The sequence below is a fragment of the Eschrichtius robustus genome, chromosome 4 (assembly GCF_028021215.1).
Source record: "Eschrichtius robustus isolate mEscRob2 chromosome 4, mEscRob2.pri, whole genome shotgun sequence".
Taxonomy (NCBI): domain Eukaryota; kingdom Metazoa; phylum Chordata; class Mammalia; order Artiodactyla; family Eschrichtiidae; genus Eschrichtius; species Eschrichtius robustus.
The window spans coordinates 45,029,882-45,050,930 of record NC_090827.1 but is presented as its reverse complement, the minus strand read 5'-3'; the positions used below and the strand labels follow the sequence as shown (position 1 = coordinate 45,050,930).

At 38.6% G+C, this 21,049-nt stretch overlaps 1 protein-coding gene across 1 annotated transcript; it reads left to right on the top strand.

Moving 5' to 3' along the window:
- The first annotated feature begins 200 nt into the window (after positions 1 to 200).
- On the top strand, positions 201 to 8,178 carry FGA (fibrinogen alpha chain). Its single transcript, XM_068542658.1, has 6 exons — positions 201 to 374; positions 2,265 to 2,390; positions 3,174 to 3,357; positions 4,449 to 4,594; positions 5,181 to 6,450; positions 7,264 to 8,178. Exons 1-6 carry the CDS (start codon positions 237 to 239, stop codon positions 7,971 to 7,973), a joined length of 2,574 nt encoding a protein of 857 aa, XP_068398759.1. The 5' UTR covers positions 201 to 236; the 3' UTR covers positions 7,974 to 8,178.
- The last annotated feature ends 12,871 nt before the right edge of the window (positions 8,179 to 21,049 follow it).

Below are 21,049 nucleotides of genomic sequence, written 5' to 3'. Positions count from 1 at the left end.
AGATAGGTCCTCCCATGTTCCCCTTTTCATTCCCAAAATCAGCCTGTTACTGGAATGTGGGATCTTCCACGAACTGGGCTACCTTTGCAACAGCTTATCTGAAGCAAACAAACTTAGGGAATTGAGCAAGAACTTCTGGGACAACAACTTTACAGAAGGAGCAAGAGATGCAGGGTGCATGTTGACTGTCTCAACGGGACAAATATAATGATTAATCAGACCTCTTGCAGACTTAAATGGGATGGGAACTCGGCGTGAAGGCAGTCCTCCTTTCTTTCAGCTGGAGTGCTCCTCTTGAGCCAGCCCCACCCACGGCAGAGATGGTTTCTGTGAGGGTCCTCTGCCTGGTCCTGAGTGTGATGGGTGCAGTTCAGGTATGGCCTTCTTTATTTCCTCTTCTCTTTCTCTCTGGTGTTTATTCCACAAAGAGCTTGCAGATCTGAGTCAGCCATGTGTACGTCCTCACACACTATTAGCTTTATATGCTGTAGCCAGTGGAGGCAAGTCCCTAGATGGGCTTGACACCTCAAGAATACAGGGTAATATCACCCTCAGAGGGAGACTTAGCGGGACCAAAGTATATAAATTCACAGGGGAATCTTCAACACCTATAGCTTGGTCTTACATTGGATTTTGTCAAAGAGAAGAAATTTTTGCCATCTTTGTTGCTGTAAAGACTTGGGATTGCTAGTTAACAGAACAGAACATCCTTATGATAAGAATTTTTAACCTAGTTATTATTTTATTGCTATTTGTCCATAATAAGCAGAACAGTGGTTTAATGTAGCTTTTCTGAAAGGTTGTGTTTGTGTTTCTTTAAGACAAATAAAAAGCAAATTAGTTATCTTTGAAAACATATTACATAGCAAAATTGAAAGAGATTAATTGATAGGCAATATGTTTTTTGGAAGCAAGTGTATTCTTTTAAGATATTACAAATATGGCAATAATTCCTAAAGTTTGACTCCAGAAACCTATGCAAAAGAAGAGAAACCTCATTCAACAAGATTTTTCAACTTCTATCTTATAAAAACTTGGTAAATATGTTCCAAAATCTCAGTTACTTCCAGACTGTGAATTATTCCATTTTATTTCTTTTCCTTTATTGCTCATAAACCCTAATACCAGAGCAGAAGAAACTAAAGAGTGTTTCTAACATAATTTTCTCCCTTATACAAATAATAAGTAAACATTTTTATGGGAAACAAGACTAATATCATTTGCTAAAGTTATACTTTGCATAATACATGTTTCATTTATTTCTCCCTTATTGGTATAAATATTTAATTTTTGCCTGTTTTTATTTTTGTGCCATTTTTTCCAATGTATGTTTGATTTATGGTTTTATTTCTTAGATGAAAAGATTGTACTTGTTCATTTAAATAAGCTGTTCTTGATTGCTTGAGTTAATATTACTATTATTGGGGTATTTTTTTGAATGAGACAGAAAATGTTAACTAATAAGAATAAACCACTGAGATTGATAGTCATAAAAATCCTTGTAACTTGGTGGTACAAAATAAAAATAGCTAAAACCTAAAACCAACATTGATTTCTTAGGATATAACATCTTGCTGGAAGAATATCTGTATATCCTATTTCACTTGATCACAACGGAAATTTTTTTAAAAAATCTGTATTTCTAATTATAAGGTGTTCCAAAAAAAGTATCAGTCATGGACCATTTTTTTTTTGCTCTCAGTGTACTTTTTTTCATTTCAAATAAAAAGAAATTATTATGTGAGTAACCCAAAAAGCATTTCTGAGTCTGAATTGGCTACATTTGTGTCCTTGTATATACTTGCTCAAATTATAGACCCATAAGGTCATTGTGGTGGATACTTGAAGGAGAGACAGACCTGAAGCTAATATGGTGTAGGTTTTTTCCTACTAAAACAGGAGTTAGAGGAGAAAGAACTCTGAGTTTTTCCATTATTTTTCTATCTCCAGACATGAATGAAAATGTAAAGGTAATTTTTAACTAAGCTTGTTGATTCAAATAATCTTCCTTTTATAATGGATCCTTTACAACTCCTAACATTTATTAAATGCTTGTTTAGTGTAGAACACAGTTGAGATTTGTACACTCGTCTCCTTCAGTCTCACAACTCCACAAAATAGGCATTAGGACTTTCATTCCAAAGATAAGAAACCTGAAGCTTGCAGAGCCCCTTGGATCCCTTGCTTGGGATTTACAGGCATGCCAGCTTCTCCTCCTTATCTGCTTAAAGACCTCTCTTTTGTGTGTTTATGAATCCTTAAAGGCGGCAGATCCCAGTGAAGGTGAATTTATCGCTGAAGGAGGAGGTGTGCGTGGCCCAAGGCTTGTGGAAAAAGAGCAGTCTGCCTGCAAAGAGTCGAACTGGCCCTTCTGCTCTGATGAAGACTGGGTGAGCCGTGGGCACAGGGAGTAGAGCAGGACAGTCCTTTCCTGTGCTGCTGGCAGCGCACACAGGCTGACACTTTAGGTCACAGAAAACTTGTCCAGTGGGAAATAATCTAATAGCTCCTTACATATCAAATTAAAGAAGACAGATGGAAAGGAACTTAGTCCTGAGAGCACTGTTTAAATTACCTCTGAGACACTGGTCATTGGTGGGATTAACAGATTGGATTTTAGTTGTATGTTCAGCAGATACTAGGAACCTGACTATTATGAACTCTGGATTTCATGGGTTCTAATTTATGGTTAAGTGGACCCCCATTCCAGAATTTCTTTAAGATCTCTGACTAGCCCTCTTAAACTACGTTTAGGTCAAGAGATGACCTGAAGACACTGGGGAGGGGAGCAGTGGGGGTTCATAGAAACCTTCAAATTTATACTGGATCAGAGAGATAGACTCTTTTATTAATTTTATTTTTTAAAATTTTATTGAAGTATAGTTGATTTACAATGTTGTGTTAATTTCTAGTGTATAGTAAAGTGACTCAGTTTTATATATATATATATATTCTTTTTCATATCCTTTTCTATTATACTTTATCCCAGGATACTGAATATAGTTCCCTGGGCTATACAGTAGGACCTTGCTGTTTATTCATTCTACATATACTATCTTGCATCTGCTAATCCCAAACTCCCGATCCTCCCCCCCACCCTCCCTCCTGCTTGGCACCCATAAGTCTGTTCCCAAGAGATAGACTCTTAATGTAATTTTTCCTCTTCATTCCAGAACTACAAATGCCCTTCTGGCTGCAGGATGAAAGGATTGATTGATGAAGTCAATCAAGATTTTACAAACAGAATAAATAAACTAAAAAATTCACTATTTGATTATCAGAAGAACAATAAGGACTCTAACACATTGATCAGGAATATAATGGATATTTTGAGAGGGGATTTTGCCAATTCTAAGAGTAAGTATTACAGTTAGTTCTTTGACTTTATAGCACACAACAAAAACAACAAAAGTCAGAAGTAGATATGATGTCTCCTTATTACAACTGTGATTTTATTCCAAAGTACTTTATGTAGAAAAATATACCTTTATGATATCCCTGAATTTTAAGGAAGGGGCTTGTTTATGTTATTTTTATCACATAAAGGAGGTTAGTTTAGAATTGCTTTAAGGTCACAAAGTAAGGCAGCATTTTGGACTAAAGATTAGAATTTAAGTGTGTTCTTTTTAAAGAATATACATGGAAAATAAGGTGAGCCCTACCTTTTGAGTAGATACTTCTGTTTCTGTCTAACAAAGGAGGAAACTGAGAGGTCAAGGGACTTGCTCAAAGGTGCAAAGCTATCATGTGGTGGGGCTGGGAGTGCAACCCACAGACTCCACCGTGCTTATTATGAAGTGTTTTGCTTTGTTTTGTTTTGTTTAATTTAAAATATAGAGCCATGTTGTCTCTTTCTCATTTGCCTAGGACTAAGTCTCATTAGGACTAGGAAACTCTGGACTCACTCTGGGCATGGGCAGTGAGTTTAGTAAGGCCTCAGCTCCTGAAACCTTGCCTTGACTCTTTATATCCTTGGGAGGCACTTGGCTAATTTAAAGTTGATGGTGAAAGAGCAACTGGCAAGTGCATGATCCTGTTGACCTAAAAAAAAAGCTTAGGAACAAATTCAAATCTATAACTGTGAAGAAAACGTTTTCAGTAAGAAAATCCAAGAATATATTCACGTCCCTTGATTAAGGATATAATGAAATAATTGGAATGTAATCAAACTGATTATTTTATCTCAATTATGCCTTTAAAATTTCAAAGAGTTTTTGTCTTCTGCATTTATTTGGGTTACTAATAAGGCATCTTAATTGATAGCCATGGATGACTGCAGGATATTGTCCAAATATCAAATGCCTAATAGATTTAGAAATCCCAAATTAAATGTCCAAACTATTATAGAAGTAAAATGGGGAATATCCATAAGCAAATTTCCTTCTTTTGCTGGCTATTACAAACAAATCACTCAGCAGCTACTTCAGTACCCATACTTGCCATTTCAGACAATGAAAATACATTTAGCCAAGTGTCAGAAGATCTGAGAAGGAGAATTGAGATCCTGAAGCGCAAAGTTATAGAACAAGTACAGCATATCCACCTTCTGCAGAAAAATGTCAGGGATCAGCTGATAGATATGAAACGACTGGAGGTGAGTAATTATGTGGCTCTGACCCCAGATTTCTTTGTTTTTGAATAGCAGGGAAAGGAAGGCAATAGTCATTCATTAAATGCCTACTCTATGTAAAGCAATGTGTTATAGCCATCATCTACCTACAAAGTAAGTATTATTTCCCCCACTCTACAGATGAAGAAAAAAACTCAGTGCTATTAAGTAAAATTTCCAAGGGCACGTAAAATGGTAAATTTCAAAAGCAAATACTCAGTCCTTGCATCTTATTCCAGCCCCTGCTTGTCCCTGACATCACTGTGTCTCTGAGTCTTCAGCCTCAGTCTCACAGAGGATCACATCATCAGTGTCTCCTTTCAGAGGGAATAGCACTTTGCTCTTGATCTATTCTAAGATAAATCCAGATGTTTCTATTGCTTATCCTGGCCAGCCTTAGAATACCCAACCTCTCTTTCACTGAGGATACTACATAAATGAAGTATTGGTTGGTAGGTCTCCAAGTCAAAGAAATGAAACCAGTTTCCAAAAAATAAATTAACTACTAAGAACTCAATAGACCTAGTTTATTATAGCTACCTTTTTTCTTTATCTTCCCCTCCCCCTCTAGGTGGACATTGATATTAAGATCCGATCTTGCAAAGGGTCATGCAGTAGGGCTTTAGAACATAAAGTAGATCTGGAGGACTATAAAGATCAGCAGAAGCAACTTGAACAGGTTATTGCCATAGACTTACTTCCCTCCAGAGACAGTCAATATTTACCGCTGATAAAAATGAGGCCGGTTCCAGGCCCGATTACCAGAGAGTTCAAGAGCCAGCTTCAGGAGGCCCCTCCAGAGTGGAAGGCATTGCTGGAAATGCAGCAGATGAAAATGGAGTTAGAGAGGTTTGGTGGAGATGGGCATGCCAGAGGAGATTCTGCATCTCATGGAACAGGATCAACACCAGAAAGCCCCAGGAAGCCTGGAACTGGTAGTATTGGAAACGTGAATCCTGGGATCTATGGAGCTGGAGCTGCTGGCACTTGGAACACTGGCCATCCTGATCCCGGAAGCGCTGGCACTTGGAACTCTGGACGCCCTGAGCCTGGAAGTGCTGGCACTTGGAACACTGGCCATCCTGAGCCCGGAAGTGCTGGCACTTGGAACACTGGACACCCTGAGTCCGGAGGTTTTGGCACTTGGGGCTCTGGAAGTTCTGTGTCTGCAAGTTTTAGGCCAGATAGCTCAGGGCATGGGAACATCAGGCCTTCCAACCCAGATGTGCCCTGGGGCACATTTGAAGAGGTGTCAGGAAATGTAAGTCCAGGGACAAAGAAAGAGCTCCACACAGGTAAACTGGTCACTGCTAAAGGAGATAAAGAGCTTCTGATTGGTAGTGAGAAGGTCACTTCTGGTCGCACAACCACCACTCGTCATTCATGCTCTAAAATCATCACAAGGACTGTTACACATGCCGACGGTCACACAGAAACAACCAAAGAAGTGGTAAACTCTGAAGATGGTGCTGACTGTAGTGACACAGATTTGGACTTGCACTTGCCTGGCAAGGGTAGCCTAGATGATTTCTTTCGTAGGCACAATGATGGTTTTTTCTCCTCTACGTTAAAAGAGCTTGACGGTAAGATCCATTCTATGGGCTCAGACTTAGGGGATATAGGCTCTCACCACCCCGGCATACCTGAGGTCTCTTCCAGTAGTAAAACTTCAAGTCATGGCAAAGAGTTTGCAAGCAGTAGCATGACTATCAACAGAGGAGGCTCCACGTTTGAAAGCAAGGGCTATAAAATGGCAGATGAGGCCGGAAGTGAAGAGGATCTTGGCTTCAAAGGAGCACATGCCACCCAGAGAGGCCATGCTAAAACTCGCCCTGCCAGAGGTATCCGCACTTCTCCTTTGGGGAAGCCTTCCGTGACCCCCTAGACTAAGTTCATTACTCCTACAATGTATCTCCCATAGCACCTTTTACTTCTTTCTTAGCCCTCTATCACGCTTTATTGAAATTACAGGTTTTTGCTTATTTTTTTGTGCTAGACTGTAAGTTCCATGGGGGCAGGGACTTTTTGTCTATCATGTTCATCTCTGTATTCCCAAATGCCTAGCAGTGTGGAGTCAGCACTCAATAAATACATGTTAAATGAATGAATGAATGAATCCCTCTGGAACTCAATTTTAAATTTGTTTAACCAAATTCTTTTACCATTCAAAATGTGTGCCATTGGAAATTGTCACTCAACTGATTATTCATATTTTTAGTGTATGTCTCAGTTGACATTGAGATCAGGTTAAAAACAAGTGATATTAGTATTAAATGATGCCTATATATCTTTGCTGGTTACTTGCCATTAATCAGTATGTGCAAGTGAAATTCCAAATTCATTGAGAAAAATCCCCCTTGCAATGTGTAAATAAAATGCTACTTACTTGCAAAAGTTCCATTCCAGTGTAAGCACATCCTTTCTCTATAAAGGGAAGGAAGGAATGCAAGAATGAATGAAGGAAGGAAGGAAGGAAGGAAGGAAGGAAGGAAGGAAGGAAGGAAGGAAGGAAGGAAGGGAGGGAGGGAGGGAGGGAGGGAGGGAGGGAGGGAGGGAAAGAAAGCCAGTATCTGCCTTCATTTAATCTGGGCCATTTAACTTCGTAAAGTTAAATGAGAGTAAGTTCTTCCAACCAGCTTAATTTTTTTTTTTAGACTGTTATGATGCCCTCCAAACACATCCTTCAGGTGCCCAAAGTGGCATTTTCAATATCAAGCTACCGGGATCCAGTAAGATTTTTTCTGTTTATTGTGATCAAGAGACCGGTTTGGGAGGATGGCTTTTGATCCAGCAAAGAATGGATGGCTCACTGAATTTTAACCGGACCTGGCAAGACTACAAGAAAGGTTTCGGCAGCCTAAATGACAAGGGAGAAGGAGAATTCTGGCTAGGCAACGAATACCTCCACTTACTAACCATGAGAGGCTCCATCCTTCGGGTTGAATTAGAAGACTGGGCTGGGAAAGGGGCTTATGCAGAATATCACTGGAGGGTAGGCTCTGAGGCAGAAGGCTATGCCCTGCAGGTCTCCTCCTATGAGGGCACGGCAGGTGATGCTCTGATTGAGGGTTCTGTAGAGGAAGGGACAGAGTACACTTCTCATGCTGGCATGCGCTTCAGCACCTTCGACAGGGATGCAGACAAGTGGGAAGACAACTGTGCCGAAGTCTACGGAGGAGGCTGGTGGTACAACAACTGCCAAGCAGCCAATCTCAATGGCATCTACTACCCCGGGGGCTCCTATGACCCCAGGGACAACAGTCCCTATGAGATTGAGAATGGAGTGGTCTGGGTCCCCTTCAGAGGTGCCGATTATTCCCTCAGGGCTGTTCGCATGAAAATCCGGCCCTTTGGGACACAATAGGCTGAAGGAGTGGCAGTGAGAGCACTCTGTTTCTGTGTTTAGTGAAGAGGAGAAAAAAATAAGGAGGAGATAGGAGTCGAGATTCTTTATAGCCTACTAAAAATTCTCGGGTGCTATTTTATTATTCTTTGTACTGTAGCTAAATGTAACTGAGACATATTAGTGCTTTAAAAAATAAAGTTATATGAATTTTTAAGCTTTAAAATAGCTCTGTGGGTTTTAAAATTTTTATTAAAATGCACCAAGGGACACTCGGTACATCAGGAAGGGGGAGTTGAGTGGAAGGTCCTCTCTGCAACACTTAGGGTGGCTTTCTGAGAACGTCTCCATTTCCCACACCACCCAAAGTCATGGGGTCATTGTAAAGTAAAAAAGTAATTTCATCCATTCTACTTGAACGGTTTTAAACCAATATCTTAAGTTATGAATCATTGAACTGAACACTGGCTGGGCTTTGTATAGGAATTTGCAAGTTACTGAGTACATTCATTTCTTCTGTTGGCAAGCAAATCCAGCAAGGCAGGAGAAGCATTCTTTCCTAACAGAAATAGAGATCTATCTACTTCTTAAGTCTTCCAATGAAGACCATAATGCACATCGAATTTTTTCCCCAGAGTCTAACCAATTTCTTGCAGAAAAATACACGGAAAAAAAAAGCATTTAAAATCTTTTGAATATTTACAAGTAGTCCAAAAACATTGAACTTACACATTAATAAAAAATCTCCACAACATTCGTCTGACTTCATTTTTCACCAATCATGAAGTATATCCTGTGATGTAATACTTGTTATTAAAGTAAGACATTCGTTTGAAACCATCTCACTAAATATGATCTATGCCATATCCATAATTCAACATATTGACATTGGTCAGTATTCTATTTGATCTAAAAATAGATCATCTTTGATCTTGGTGAACTTGGCTCCTGGCCCCAAGTTTTAACTCACATTTTCTTCTAGTGAGAACCACTTGCCACTTACCCTTGGAAATGTATTAAAATATTCCAAGCATATTGGGATCCCAGTACATTGCCCTCACTTGCAAAGTTTCTATCCTAATGTAAATGCATCCTTTCTCCTAGGAAGGAAAGAAGGGGAAGGAGGGAAGGAAGGAAGGAAGGAAGGAAGGAAGGAAGGAAGGAAGGAAGGAAGGAAGGAAGGAAGAGAGGGAGAAGAAGAAGGAGGGAGGCAGGAGGGGTGAGAAGAAGGAAAGATGCCAGGGCTCTTGTCCAGTGCCTGGGGAGCAGAAAAAAGGTGAGCAAAAGAGCTTGCAAATGAGTCACATATGAAGCCCCAGTGTTCTTGCATTTCCTTATGTGCTGTTGAAAACCCTTCATACAAATAAGTGACGTCCCCCACATCTTTGTATAAATGGATATGAGCTTCCTCAAAATTGAAAGGATTTTCATTCATTTCAGACATTAGAGTGCCATAGTATTTCTCTGCCTACCACCTTTACACCCACACATCTGCCTCCACAGAATTGGAGTTGGAAGTAGGAAGTATTTTATTTTCCAGAATATCACACTATTAGGAACAGAATTGGGTCCCAAAATGAAATCAACTTTGATTGTGAAGAGCCATTCATTTCTCATTTATTTTGAAGGCTTTGAGTTTATTAGCAAAGAATAAGCAACCTCTTAATTTAATAAACAATAACCAATATTAGCAGAATCATGATAATTGGAGATACAGTTTGGTCGTGAGAAAAGACACCAAACATCTCTTTTTCCACTTTATCTTATCTTTAACCTATTGCCCTATTTCCCTAATTCCTGAAATTAAATATTAATTCAGCCTCTGACTCTCATTCACATAGAAGTCCACTTTAACTTAGCTTTCGCTTGGTTACCACTGTCTTGAAATTGCTCTCTTAAAAGTCAACAGGAACTTTGGAGTTCTAAATTTAAGGTCCTATATTCAAGTCCCTTCTGCCTGATCTTTTTCAAACATCTGCCACCATTGTCTCCATCTACCCCTTCAAGCTGTATTTCTCTCTTGCTTTCTAGTATGCCATGCCCTTCTGTCTCACCTTTCTCAGTCTTTGCAACTGGCAATTCCTTCTCAGATCACTCCTTAAATGTAGGAGTTTCTCACTGCAATAACATTAGTACTCATTTTTATTAGTTGGGATTAGGTTTGACACAAGTGGCTTAAATAAGATGGAAAACTCTACAAGAATATGTTCCCATGGTGTCTTTAGGAAGCCTGCATCGTAATAAATAACTTCCATCCTCAAGTTTACATCATGTCCCAAACATTCTGTCCTGGGCAATCTGGAAGAGAGACAGAAGAGAAAGGAGTGCCTTGACTCTTTTAAGAAACTTTCCAGGACATTCCATAGAGCACATCCTCTATGTCCCATAAGCCACACAGGCCAAGCTGCTGGAGAAGTCAAGACACCTTGCCTGTTCGCTTAGACACAAGATTAAAATTAGGAGGAGAGGGAGGATAGAGGTTGAGGGACGCAATTAGCAGTCCATCTTTCCTCACTCTGCAAGTGAGTATATTTTCTCCTTGGATGATTTGACAATCACTACAGATCCAATTACCATCAATAGGCTGATGATAACTTAATCTAAAACTTCAGCCCTGACCTTCAGATCCGTATTTTCAACTCATACTGAACACATCCAGTTAGATATTTCTCATTAATCTAAGATTAACTAATTACCTTCCCATCAAAACCTATTGTATCTCTCTATTTCTTACCCTAGTCAGAGGACTCATTAGCTCTCCTGTTTCCTAATCTAGAAAACTTGGGCTCCTTCTCAGCTTCTACTCTTCTTTTAAATCAATTATTTGATCTACCCCCAAACCATCTTCTACTCTAAAAATAGCCATTCTTACAACACTTTTATGCTCTTATGTTATCTTGTGTTAATCTTTTCTAATTTGAGCTGTTTAACAGTCTCTTAACCTCTCACTTTACTACCATTCTTTATTTTTTTATTGAAGTACAATTTACACAATGCTTTGTTCGTATCAGGTTACAGCAAAGTGATTGAGATAGATATATATGCATATACATATATATATATATATATATTCCTTTTCATATTCTTTCCCATCATCAGTTATTAGAAGACATTGAATATAGTTCCTTGTGCTATACAATAGGACCTTGTAGTTTATCTATTTTATACATAGTTGTGTGTATATGTTAATCCCAAACTCTTAATTTATCTCTCCCCCCTCATCCTCTTTGGTAACCATAACTTTGTTTTCGATGTCTGTGAGTCTATTTCTGTTTTGTAAATAAGTTCATTTGTATCATTTTTTTAGATTCCACATATAAGCAATATCATATAATATTTGTCTTTCTCCATCTCACTTGCTTCATTTAGTATGTTAATCTCTAGGCCCACCCATGTTGCTGCAAATGGCATTATTTAATTATTTTTTATGGCTGAGTAATATTCCATTGTATATATATGTACCATATCTCCTTTATCCATTCATCTGTTGATGGACATTTAGGTTGCTTCCATGTCTTGGCTATTGCAAATAGTGCTACTATGAACACTGGGGTGCATGTATCTTTTTGAGTTAGAGTTTCCTCTAGATATATGCACAGGAGTGGGATTGCTAGGTCATATGGTAACTCTATATTTAGTTTTTAAAGGAACCTCCATACTGTTCTCCATAGTGGTTACACCAATTTACATTCCCACCAAAAGTGTGGGAAGGTTCCCTTTTCTCCACGCCCTCTCCAGCATTTAATATTTTTAGACATTTTAATAATGGCCATTCTGACTGGTGTGAGGTGATATCTCATTGTAGTTTTGATTTGCATTTCTCTGGTAATTAGCAATATTGAGCATCTTTTCATGTGCCTATTGGCCTTCTGTATGCCTTCTTTGGACAATGTCTATTTAGGTTTTCTGCCCATTTTTTTGGATTGGATTGTTTGTTAATTTGATATTAAGCTGTATGAGATATTAGTATATTTTGGAAATTAATCTCTTGTTGGTAGCATAGTTTGCAAATATTTTCTCCCAGTCTGTAGGTTGTCTTTCACCACCATTCTTTTGCTCATTCCTCCTCCAGAAATTCCTTATAAAAATAGATCCAATCAGGTCTTTCTCCGGCTTAAGGACTTATCTTAAGGTTGGGTTAAAAGGTTTTATCTTTGCATACAAGCTGTTTCACAAATTGATCTCCTTAGGCCTCTACAATCATTCACTTTACACTTCAATTACATTGAATTTATCACTGGTATTGGGATACCAGCTCCTTTAAAGATTCTGTGCCTTTCCCTATGCTGCCTAGAAGCCTCCCCTTCATCCCTTAAAATACAGCTCAGCAATGCTCCTTCTGTTACCCTTTCCTTAATGCCCACCACAGAACATAGGACCAGGAATTGTTCCCTGAGCCCTAATAGTTTTTGTGTACCTCTCAAAAATAACACAGTACATCTCTAACTCTGCCATATTTGTTTATGTTATTATGGCACCAGATTGTGGATTCCTTTAAGGCAGTGCTCATTCCTAGTGTCTCCTGCCCTGAACAAGAATGAATCACCTTAGATAGCCTCATTCACCAGAGGGCAGACAGCAGAAGCAAGAAAAACTACAATACTGCAGCCTGTGGAGCAAAAACCACATTCAAAGAAAGATACACAGGATGAAAAGGCCGACGGCTATGTACCAGATGAAGGAACAAGATAAAACCCCAGAAAAACAACTAAATGAAGTGGAGATAGGCAACCTTCCAGAAAAAGAATTCAGAATAATGATACTGAAGATGATCCAGGACCTCGGAAAAAGAATGGAGGCAAAGATCAAGACGATGCAAGAAATGTTTAACAAAGACCTAGAAGAAATAAAGAACAAACAAACAGAGATGAACAATTCAATAACTGAAATGAAAACTACACTAGAAGGAATCAATAGCAGAATAACTGAGGCAGAAGAACGGATAAGTGACCTGGAAGACAAAATGGTGGAATTCACTGCTGTGGAACAGAATAAAGAAAAAAGAATGAAAAGAAATGAAGACAGACTAAGAGACCTCTGGGACAACATTAAATGCAACAACATTCACATTATAGGGGTCCCAGAAGGAGAAGAGAGAGAGAAAGGACCAGAGAAAATATTTGAAGAGATTATAGTTGAAAACATCCCTAACATGGGAAAGGAAATAGCCACCCAAGTCCAAGAAGCGCAGCAAGTCCCATACAGGATAAACCCAAGGAGAAACACGTCGAGACACATAGTAATCAAATTGGCAAAAATTAAAGACAAAGAACAATTATTGAAAGCAGCAAGGGAAAAACAACAAATAATACACAAGGGAACTCCCATAAGGTTAACAGCTGATTTCTCAGCAGAAACTCTACAAGCCAGAAGGGAGTGGCATGATATACTTAAAGTGATGAAAGGGAAGAACCTACAACCAAGATTACTCTACCCAGCAAGGATCTCATTCAGATTTGATGGAGAAATCAAAAGCTTTACAGACAAGCAAAAGCTAAGAGAATTCAGCACCACCAAACCAGCTCTACAACAAATGCTAAAGGAGCTTCTCTAAGTGGGAAACACAAGAGAAGAAAAGGACCTACAAAAACAAACCCAAAACAATTAAGAAAATGGTCATAGGAACATACATATCGATAATTACCTTAAACGTGAATGGATTAAATCCTCCAACCAAAAGACACAGGCTTGCTGAATGGATACAAAAACAAGACCCATATATATGCTGTCTACAAGAGACCCACTTCAGACCTAGGGACACATACAGAATGAAAGTGAGGGGATGGAAAAAGATATTCCATGCAAATGGAAATCAAAAGAAAGCTGGAGCAGCAAAACTCATATCAGATAAAATAGACTTTAAAATAAAGAATGTTACAAGAGACAAGGAAGACACTACATAATGATCAAGGGATCAATCCAAGAAGAAGATATAACAATTATAAATATATATGCACCCAACATAGGAGCACCTCAATACATAAGGCAACTGCTAACAGCTATAAAAGAGGACATTGACAGTAACACAATAATAGTGTGAGACTTTAACACCTCACTTACACCAATGGACAGATCATCCAAAATGAAAATAAATAAGGAAACAGAAGCTTTAAATGACACAATAGAGCAGATTGATCTAATTGATATTTATAGAACATTCCACCCAAAAGTGGCAGAATACACTTTCTTCTCAAGTGCACATGGAACATTCTCCAGGTTGATCACATCTGGAGTCACAAATCAAGCCTTGCAAAATTTAGGAAAATTGAAATCATATCAAGCATCTTTTCTGACCACAATGCTGTGAGATTAGAAATCAATTAGAGATAAAAAAATGTAAAAAACACAAACACATTGAGGCTAAACAATACATTACTAAATAACCAAGAGATCACTGAAGAAATCAAAGAGGAAATCAAAAATTACCTAGAGACAAGTGACAATGAAAACACGATGATCCAAAACCTATAGGATGCAGAAAAGCAGTTCTAAGAGGGAACTTTATAGCTATACAGGCCTACCCCAAGAAACAAGAAAAATCTCAAGTAAACAATCTAACCTTACACGTAAAGGAACTACAAAAAGAAGAACAAACTAAACCCCAAGGTAGCAGAAGGAAAGAAATTATAAAGATCACATTAGAAATAAATGAAATAGAAACAAAGAAAATGATAGGAAAGATCAATAAAACTAAAAGCTGGTTCTCTGAGAAGATAAACAAAGTTGATAACCATTAGTCAGACTCATCAAGAAAAAAAGGGAGAGGACACAAAAGAATAAAATTAGAAATGAAAAAGGAGAAGTTACAACAGACCCTGCAGAAATACAAAGCATCCTAAGTGACTACTACAAATAACTCTATGCCAATAAAATGGACAACCTCGAAGAAATGGACAAATACTTAGAAAGGTATAAACCTCCAAGACTGAACCAGGAAGAAACAGAAAATATGAACAGACCAATCACAAATGATGAAATTGAAACTGTGATTAAAAATCTTCCAACAAACAAAATTCCAGGACCACATGGCTTCACAGGTGAATTCTATCAAACATTTAGAGAAGAGCTAACACCCATCCTTCTCAAACTCTTCCAAAAAATTGCAGAGGAAGGAACACTCCCAAACTCATTCTATGAGGCCACCATCACCCTGATACCAAAACCAGAAAAAGATACTACAAAAAAAAGAAAATTACAGACCAATATCATTGATAAATATAGATGCAAAAATTCTCAACGAAATACTAGCAAACAGAATCCAACAACACATTAAAAGGATCATACACCATGATCAAGTGAGATTTATCCCAGGGAAGCAAGGATTCTTCAATATACACAAATCAATCAATGTGATACAATATATTAACAAATTGAAGAATAAAAACCATATGATCATCTCAATAGATGCAGAAAAAGCTTTTGACAAAATTCAACACCCATTTCTGATAAAAACTCTCCAGAAAGTGGGCATAGAGGGAACCTACCTCAACATAATGAAGGCCATTTATGACAAACCCACAGCAGACATCATTCTCAATGGTGAAAAACTGAAAGCATTTTCTCTACGATGAGGAACAAGACAAGGATATCCACTCTCACTGCTATTATTCAACATAGTTTTGGAAGTCCTAGCCACAGCAATCAGAGAAGAAAAAGAAATAAAAGGAATACAAATTGGAAAAGAAGAACTAAAACTGTCACCGTTTTCAGAGGACATGATACTATACATAGAGAATCCTAAAAATGCCACCAGAAAACTACTAGAGCTAATCAATGAATTTGGTAAAGTTGCAGGATACAAAATTAATGCACAGAAATCTCTTGCATTCCTATACACTAATGATGGAAAATCTGAAAGTGAAATTAAGGAAACAATCCCATTTACCATTGCAATGAAAAGAATAAAATACCTAGGAATAAACCTACCTAGGGAGACAAAAGACCTGTATGCAGAAAATTATAAGACGCTGATGAAAGAAATTAAAGATGATACCAACAGATGGAGAGATATACCATGTTCTTGGATTAGAAGAATCAATATTGTGAAAATGACTATACTACCCAAAGCAATCTACAGATTCAGTGCAATCCCTATCAAATTACCAACGGCATTTTTCACGGAACTAGAACAAAAAATTTTAAAATTTGTACAGAGACACATAAGACCCCGAATAGCCAAAGCAGTCTTGAGGGGAAAAAACGGAGCTGGAGGAACCAGACTCCCTGACTTCAGACTATACTACAAAGCTACAATAATAAAGGCAGTATGGTACTGGCACAAAAACAGAAATATAGATCAATGGAACAGGATAGAAAGCCCAGAGATAAACCCATGCACCTATGGTCAACTAATCTATGACAAAGGAGACACGGATATACAATGGAGAAAAGACAGTCACTTTAATAAGTGGTGCTAGGAAAACTGGACAGCTACATGCAAAAGAATGAAAGTAGAAAACTCCCTAACACCATACACAAAAATAAACTCAAAATGGATTAGAGACCTAAACGTAAGACTGGACACTATAAAACTCTTAAAGGAAAACATAGGAAGAACACTCTTTATTTTTTAAAATAATTTTATTTATTTATTTATGGCTGTGTTGGGTCTTTGTTTCTGTGCAAGGGCTTTCTCCAGTTGCAGCAAGTGGGGGCCACTCTTCATCGCAGTGTGCAGACCTCTCACTATCGCGGCCTCTCTTGTTGCCGAGCACAGGCTCCAGATGCGCAGGCTCAGTAATTGTGGCTCATGGGCCTAGTTGCTCCACGGCATGTGGGATCTTCCCAGACCAGGACTCGAACCCGTGTTCACTGCATTGGCAGGCAGATTCTCAACCACTGCGCCACCAGGGAAGCCTGGAAGAACTCTTTGACATACATCACAGCAAGATCTTTTTTGATCCACCTCCTAGAGTAATGGAAATAAAAACAAAAATAAACAAATGGGATCTAATAAAACTTAAAAGCTTTTGCAGAGAAAAGGAAACCATAAACAAGGTGAAAAGACAACCCTCAGAATGGGAGAAAATATTTGCAAACGAATAACGGACAAAGGATTAATCTCCAAAATATATAAACAGCCCATGCAGTTCAATATTAAAGAAACAAACAACCCAATCCAAAAATGGGCAGAAGACCTAAATAGACATTTCTCCAAAGAAGACATACTGATGGCCAAGAAGCACATGAAAAGCTGTTCAACATCACTAATTATTAGAGAAATGCAAATCGAAACTACAATGAGGTATCACCTCACACCAGTTAGAATGGGCATCATCAGAAATTCTACAAACAAAAAATGCTGGAGAGGGTGTGGAGAAAAGGGAACCCTCTTGCACTGTTGGTGGGAATGTAAATTGATACAGCCACTATGGAGAACAGTATGGAGGTTCTTTAAAAAACTAAAAATAGAACTACCATATGATCCAGCAATCCCACTACTGAGCATATACTCAGAGAAAAGCATTATTCAAAAAGACGCATGCACCCCAATGTTCATTGCAGCTCTATTTACAATAGCCAGGTCATGGAAGCAACCTAAATGCCCATCGACAGACGAATGGATAAAGAAGAAGTGGTACATATATACAATGGAATATTACTCAGCCATAAAAAGGGACAAAATTGAGTCATTTGTTGAGATGTGGGTGGATCTAGAGACTGTCATACAGGGTTTAGTAAGTCAGAAAGAGAAAAACAAATATCATATATTAATGCATGTATGTAGAACCTAGAAAAATGGTACACATGAACTGGTTTGCAGGGCAGAAGTTGAGACACAAATGTAGAGAACACACGTATGAACACGAAGGGGGGAAATCAGCGGGGTGGTGGGGATGGTGGTGTGATGAATTGGGTGATTGGTATTGACATGCATGTATACACTGATGTGTATAAAATTGATGAGTAATAAGAACCTGCTGTATAAAAAAAAAATACAATTAAATTAAAAAAAAAAGAATGACTCACCTACTCCATGATTGAACAGATGGTTTTTTTTTTTAACAACTTTATTGGTGTATAATTGCTTTCCAATGGTGTGTTGGTTTCTGCTTTTTATTTATTTATTTATTTATTTTTTAAAACTTCACTGAGCCCAGATTCAGAAGCCGTGACCAAATCCACCCCTTTGGTTTTTTTTGTTTTTTTTAATTTTTAAATTTATTTATTTATTTTTGGCTGTGTTGGGCCTTCGTTTCTGTGCGAGGGCCTTCTCTAGTTGTGGCAAGCGGGGGCCACTCTTAATTGCGGTGCGCGGGCCTCTCACTATCGTGGCCTCTCTTGTTGTGGAGCACAGGCTCCAGACGCGCAGGCTCAGTAATTGTGGCTCACGGGCCTAGTTGCTCCGCAGCATGTGGGATCTTCCCAGACCAGGGCTCGAACCCGTGTCCCCTGCATTAGCAGGCAGATTCTCAACCACTGTGCCACCAGGGAAGCCCAGTTTCTGCTTTTTAACAAAGTGAATCAGTTATACATATACATATGTTCCCATATCTCTTCCCTCTTGCATCTCCCTCCCTCCCACCCTCCCTATCCCCCCCCCCCAGGTGGTCACAAAGCACTGAGCTGATCTCCCTGTGCTATGCGGCTGCTTCCCACTAGGTAGCTATTTTACGTTTGGTAGTGTATATATGTCCATGCCACTCTCTCACTTTGTCCCAGCTTACCCTTCCCCCTCCCCATATCCTCAAGTCCATTCTCTAGTAGGTCTGTGTCTTTATTCCTGTCTTGCCCCTAGTTTCTTCCGGAGCTTTTTTTTTTTTTTTTTTTTTAGATTCCATATATATGTGTTAGCATACAGTATTTGTTTTTCTCTTTCTGACTTACTTTACTCTGTATGACAGACTCTAGGCCCATCCGCCTTACTACAAATAACTCAATTTCGTTTCGTTTTATGGCAGGTAATATTCCATTGTATGTATGTGCCACATCTTCTTTATCCATTCATCTGTCGATGGACACTTAGGTTGCTTCCATGCCTTGGCTATTGTAAATACAGCTGCAATGAACATTGTTGTGGTACATGACTATTTTTCAATTATGGTTTTCTCAGGGTATATTCCCAGTGCTGGGGTTGCTGGGTGGTATGGTAGTTCTATTTTTAGTTTTTTAAGGAACCTCCATACTGTTCTCCATAGTGGCTGTATCAATTTACATTCCCACCAACAGTGCAAGAGGGTTCCCTTTTCTCCACTCCCTCTCCAACATTTATTGTTTGTAGATTTTTTAATGATGGCCATTCTGACTGGTGTGAGATGATATTTCATTGTGTTTTTTTTTTTAAAAGGGAAGAGGAGGAAATGAGGAGTCTTTCTTTTTTATTGATTGATTGATTGCTATGTTGCATCTTCGTTTGTGTGCTAGGGCTTTCTCTAGTTGTGGCAAGTGGGGGCCACTCTTCATCGCGGTGTGCGGGCCTCTCACTATTGTGGCCTCTCTTGTTGTGGAGCACAGGCTCCAGACGCACAGGCTCAGTAGTTGTGGCTCATGGGCCCAGTTGCTCTGCGGCATGTGGGATCTTCCCAGACCAGGGCTCGAACCCGTGTCCCCTGCATTTGCAGGCAGATTCTCAACCACTGCGCCACCAGGGAAGCCCTATCAATGTGTTTTGATTTGCATTTCTCTAATGATTAATGATGTTGAGCATTCTTTCATGTGTTTGTTGGCAATCTGTATATCTTCTTTGGAGAAATGTCTATTTAGGTCTTCTGCCCATTTTTGGATTGGGTTGTTTGTTTTTTTGATATTGAGCTGCATGTGTTGCTTGTATGTTTTGGAGGTTAATCCTTTGTCAGTTGCTTCATTTGCAAATATTTTCTCCCATTCTGAGGGTTGTCCTTTGGTCTTGTTTATGGTTTTCTTTGCTGTGCAAAAGGTTTTAAGTTTCATTAGGTCCCATTTGTTTATTTTTGTTTTTATTTCCATTTCTCTAGGAGGTGGGTCAAAAAGGATCTTGCTGTGATTTATGTCATAGAGTGTTCTGCCTATGTTTTCCTCTAAGAGTTTGATAGTGTCTGGACTTACATTTAGGTGTTTAATCCATTTTGAGTTTATTTTTTGTATGGTGTTAAAGAGTGATCTAATTTCATACTTTTACATGTACCTGCCCAGTTTTCACAGCACCACTTATTGAAGAGGCTGTCTTTTCTCCGCTGTATATTCTTGCTTCCTTTACCAAAAATAAGGTGACCATATGTGCGTGCATTTACCTCTGGGCTTTCTATCCTGTTCCATTGATCTATATTTCGGTTTTTGTGCCAGTACCATACTGTCTTGATTACTGTAGCTTTGTAGGATACTCTGAAGTGCGGGAGCCTGATTCCTCCAGCTCCGTTTTTCTTTCTCAAGATTGCTTTGGCTATTCGAGGTCTTTTGTGTTTCCATAGAAATTGTGAAATTTTTTGTTCTACTTCTGTGAAAAATGCCAGTGGTAGTTTGATAGGGATTGCATTGAATCTGTAGATTGCTTTGGGTAGTAGAGTCATTTTCACAATGTTGATTCTTCCAATCCAAGAACATGGTATATCTCTCCATCTATTTGTATCATCTTTAATTTCTTTCATCTGTGTCTTATAATTTTCTGCATACAGGTCTTTTGTCTCCTTATGTAGGTTTATTCCTAGATATTTTATTCTATTTGTTGCAATGGTAAATGGGAGTTTTTTCTTAATTTCACTTTCAGATTTTCCATCATTAGTGTATAGGAATGCTAGAAATTTCTCTGCATTAATTTTGTATCCTGCTACTTTACCAAATTCATTGATTAGCTCTAGTAGTTTTCTAGTAGCATCTTTAGGATTCTCTATGTATAGTATCAGGTCATCTGCAAACAGTGACAGCTTTGCTTCTTTTCCAATTTGGATTACTTTTATTTCTTTTTCATCTCTGATTGCTGTGGCTCAAACTTCCCAAATTATGTTGAATAATAGTGGTGAGAGTGGGCAACCTTGTCTTGTTCCTGATCTTAGTGGAAACGGTTTCAATTTTTCACCATTGAGGACAATGTTTGCTGTGGGTTTGTCATATATGACCTTTATTATGTTCAGGAAAATTCCCTCTATGCCTACTTTCTGGAGGGTTTTTTTCATAAATCGGTG

What these genes read in the sequence shown, in the direction of transcription:
- FGA (XM_068542658.1), top strand. Translation starts at nt 237, where the DNA reads ATGGGATGGGAACTCGGCGTGAAGGCAGTCCTCCTTTCTTTCAGCTGG. An exon ending in GTGTGATGGGTGCAGTTCAG is followed by an intron (nt 375 to 2,264) that starts GTATGGCCTTCT and finishes GAATCCTTAAAG; the next exon opens with GCGGCAGATCCCAGTGAAGG. An exon ending in TCTGCTCTGATGAAGACTGG is followed by an intron (nt 2,391 to 3,173) that starts GTGAGCCGTGGG and finishes TCTTCATTCCAG; the next exon opens with AACTACAAATGCCCTTCTGG.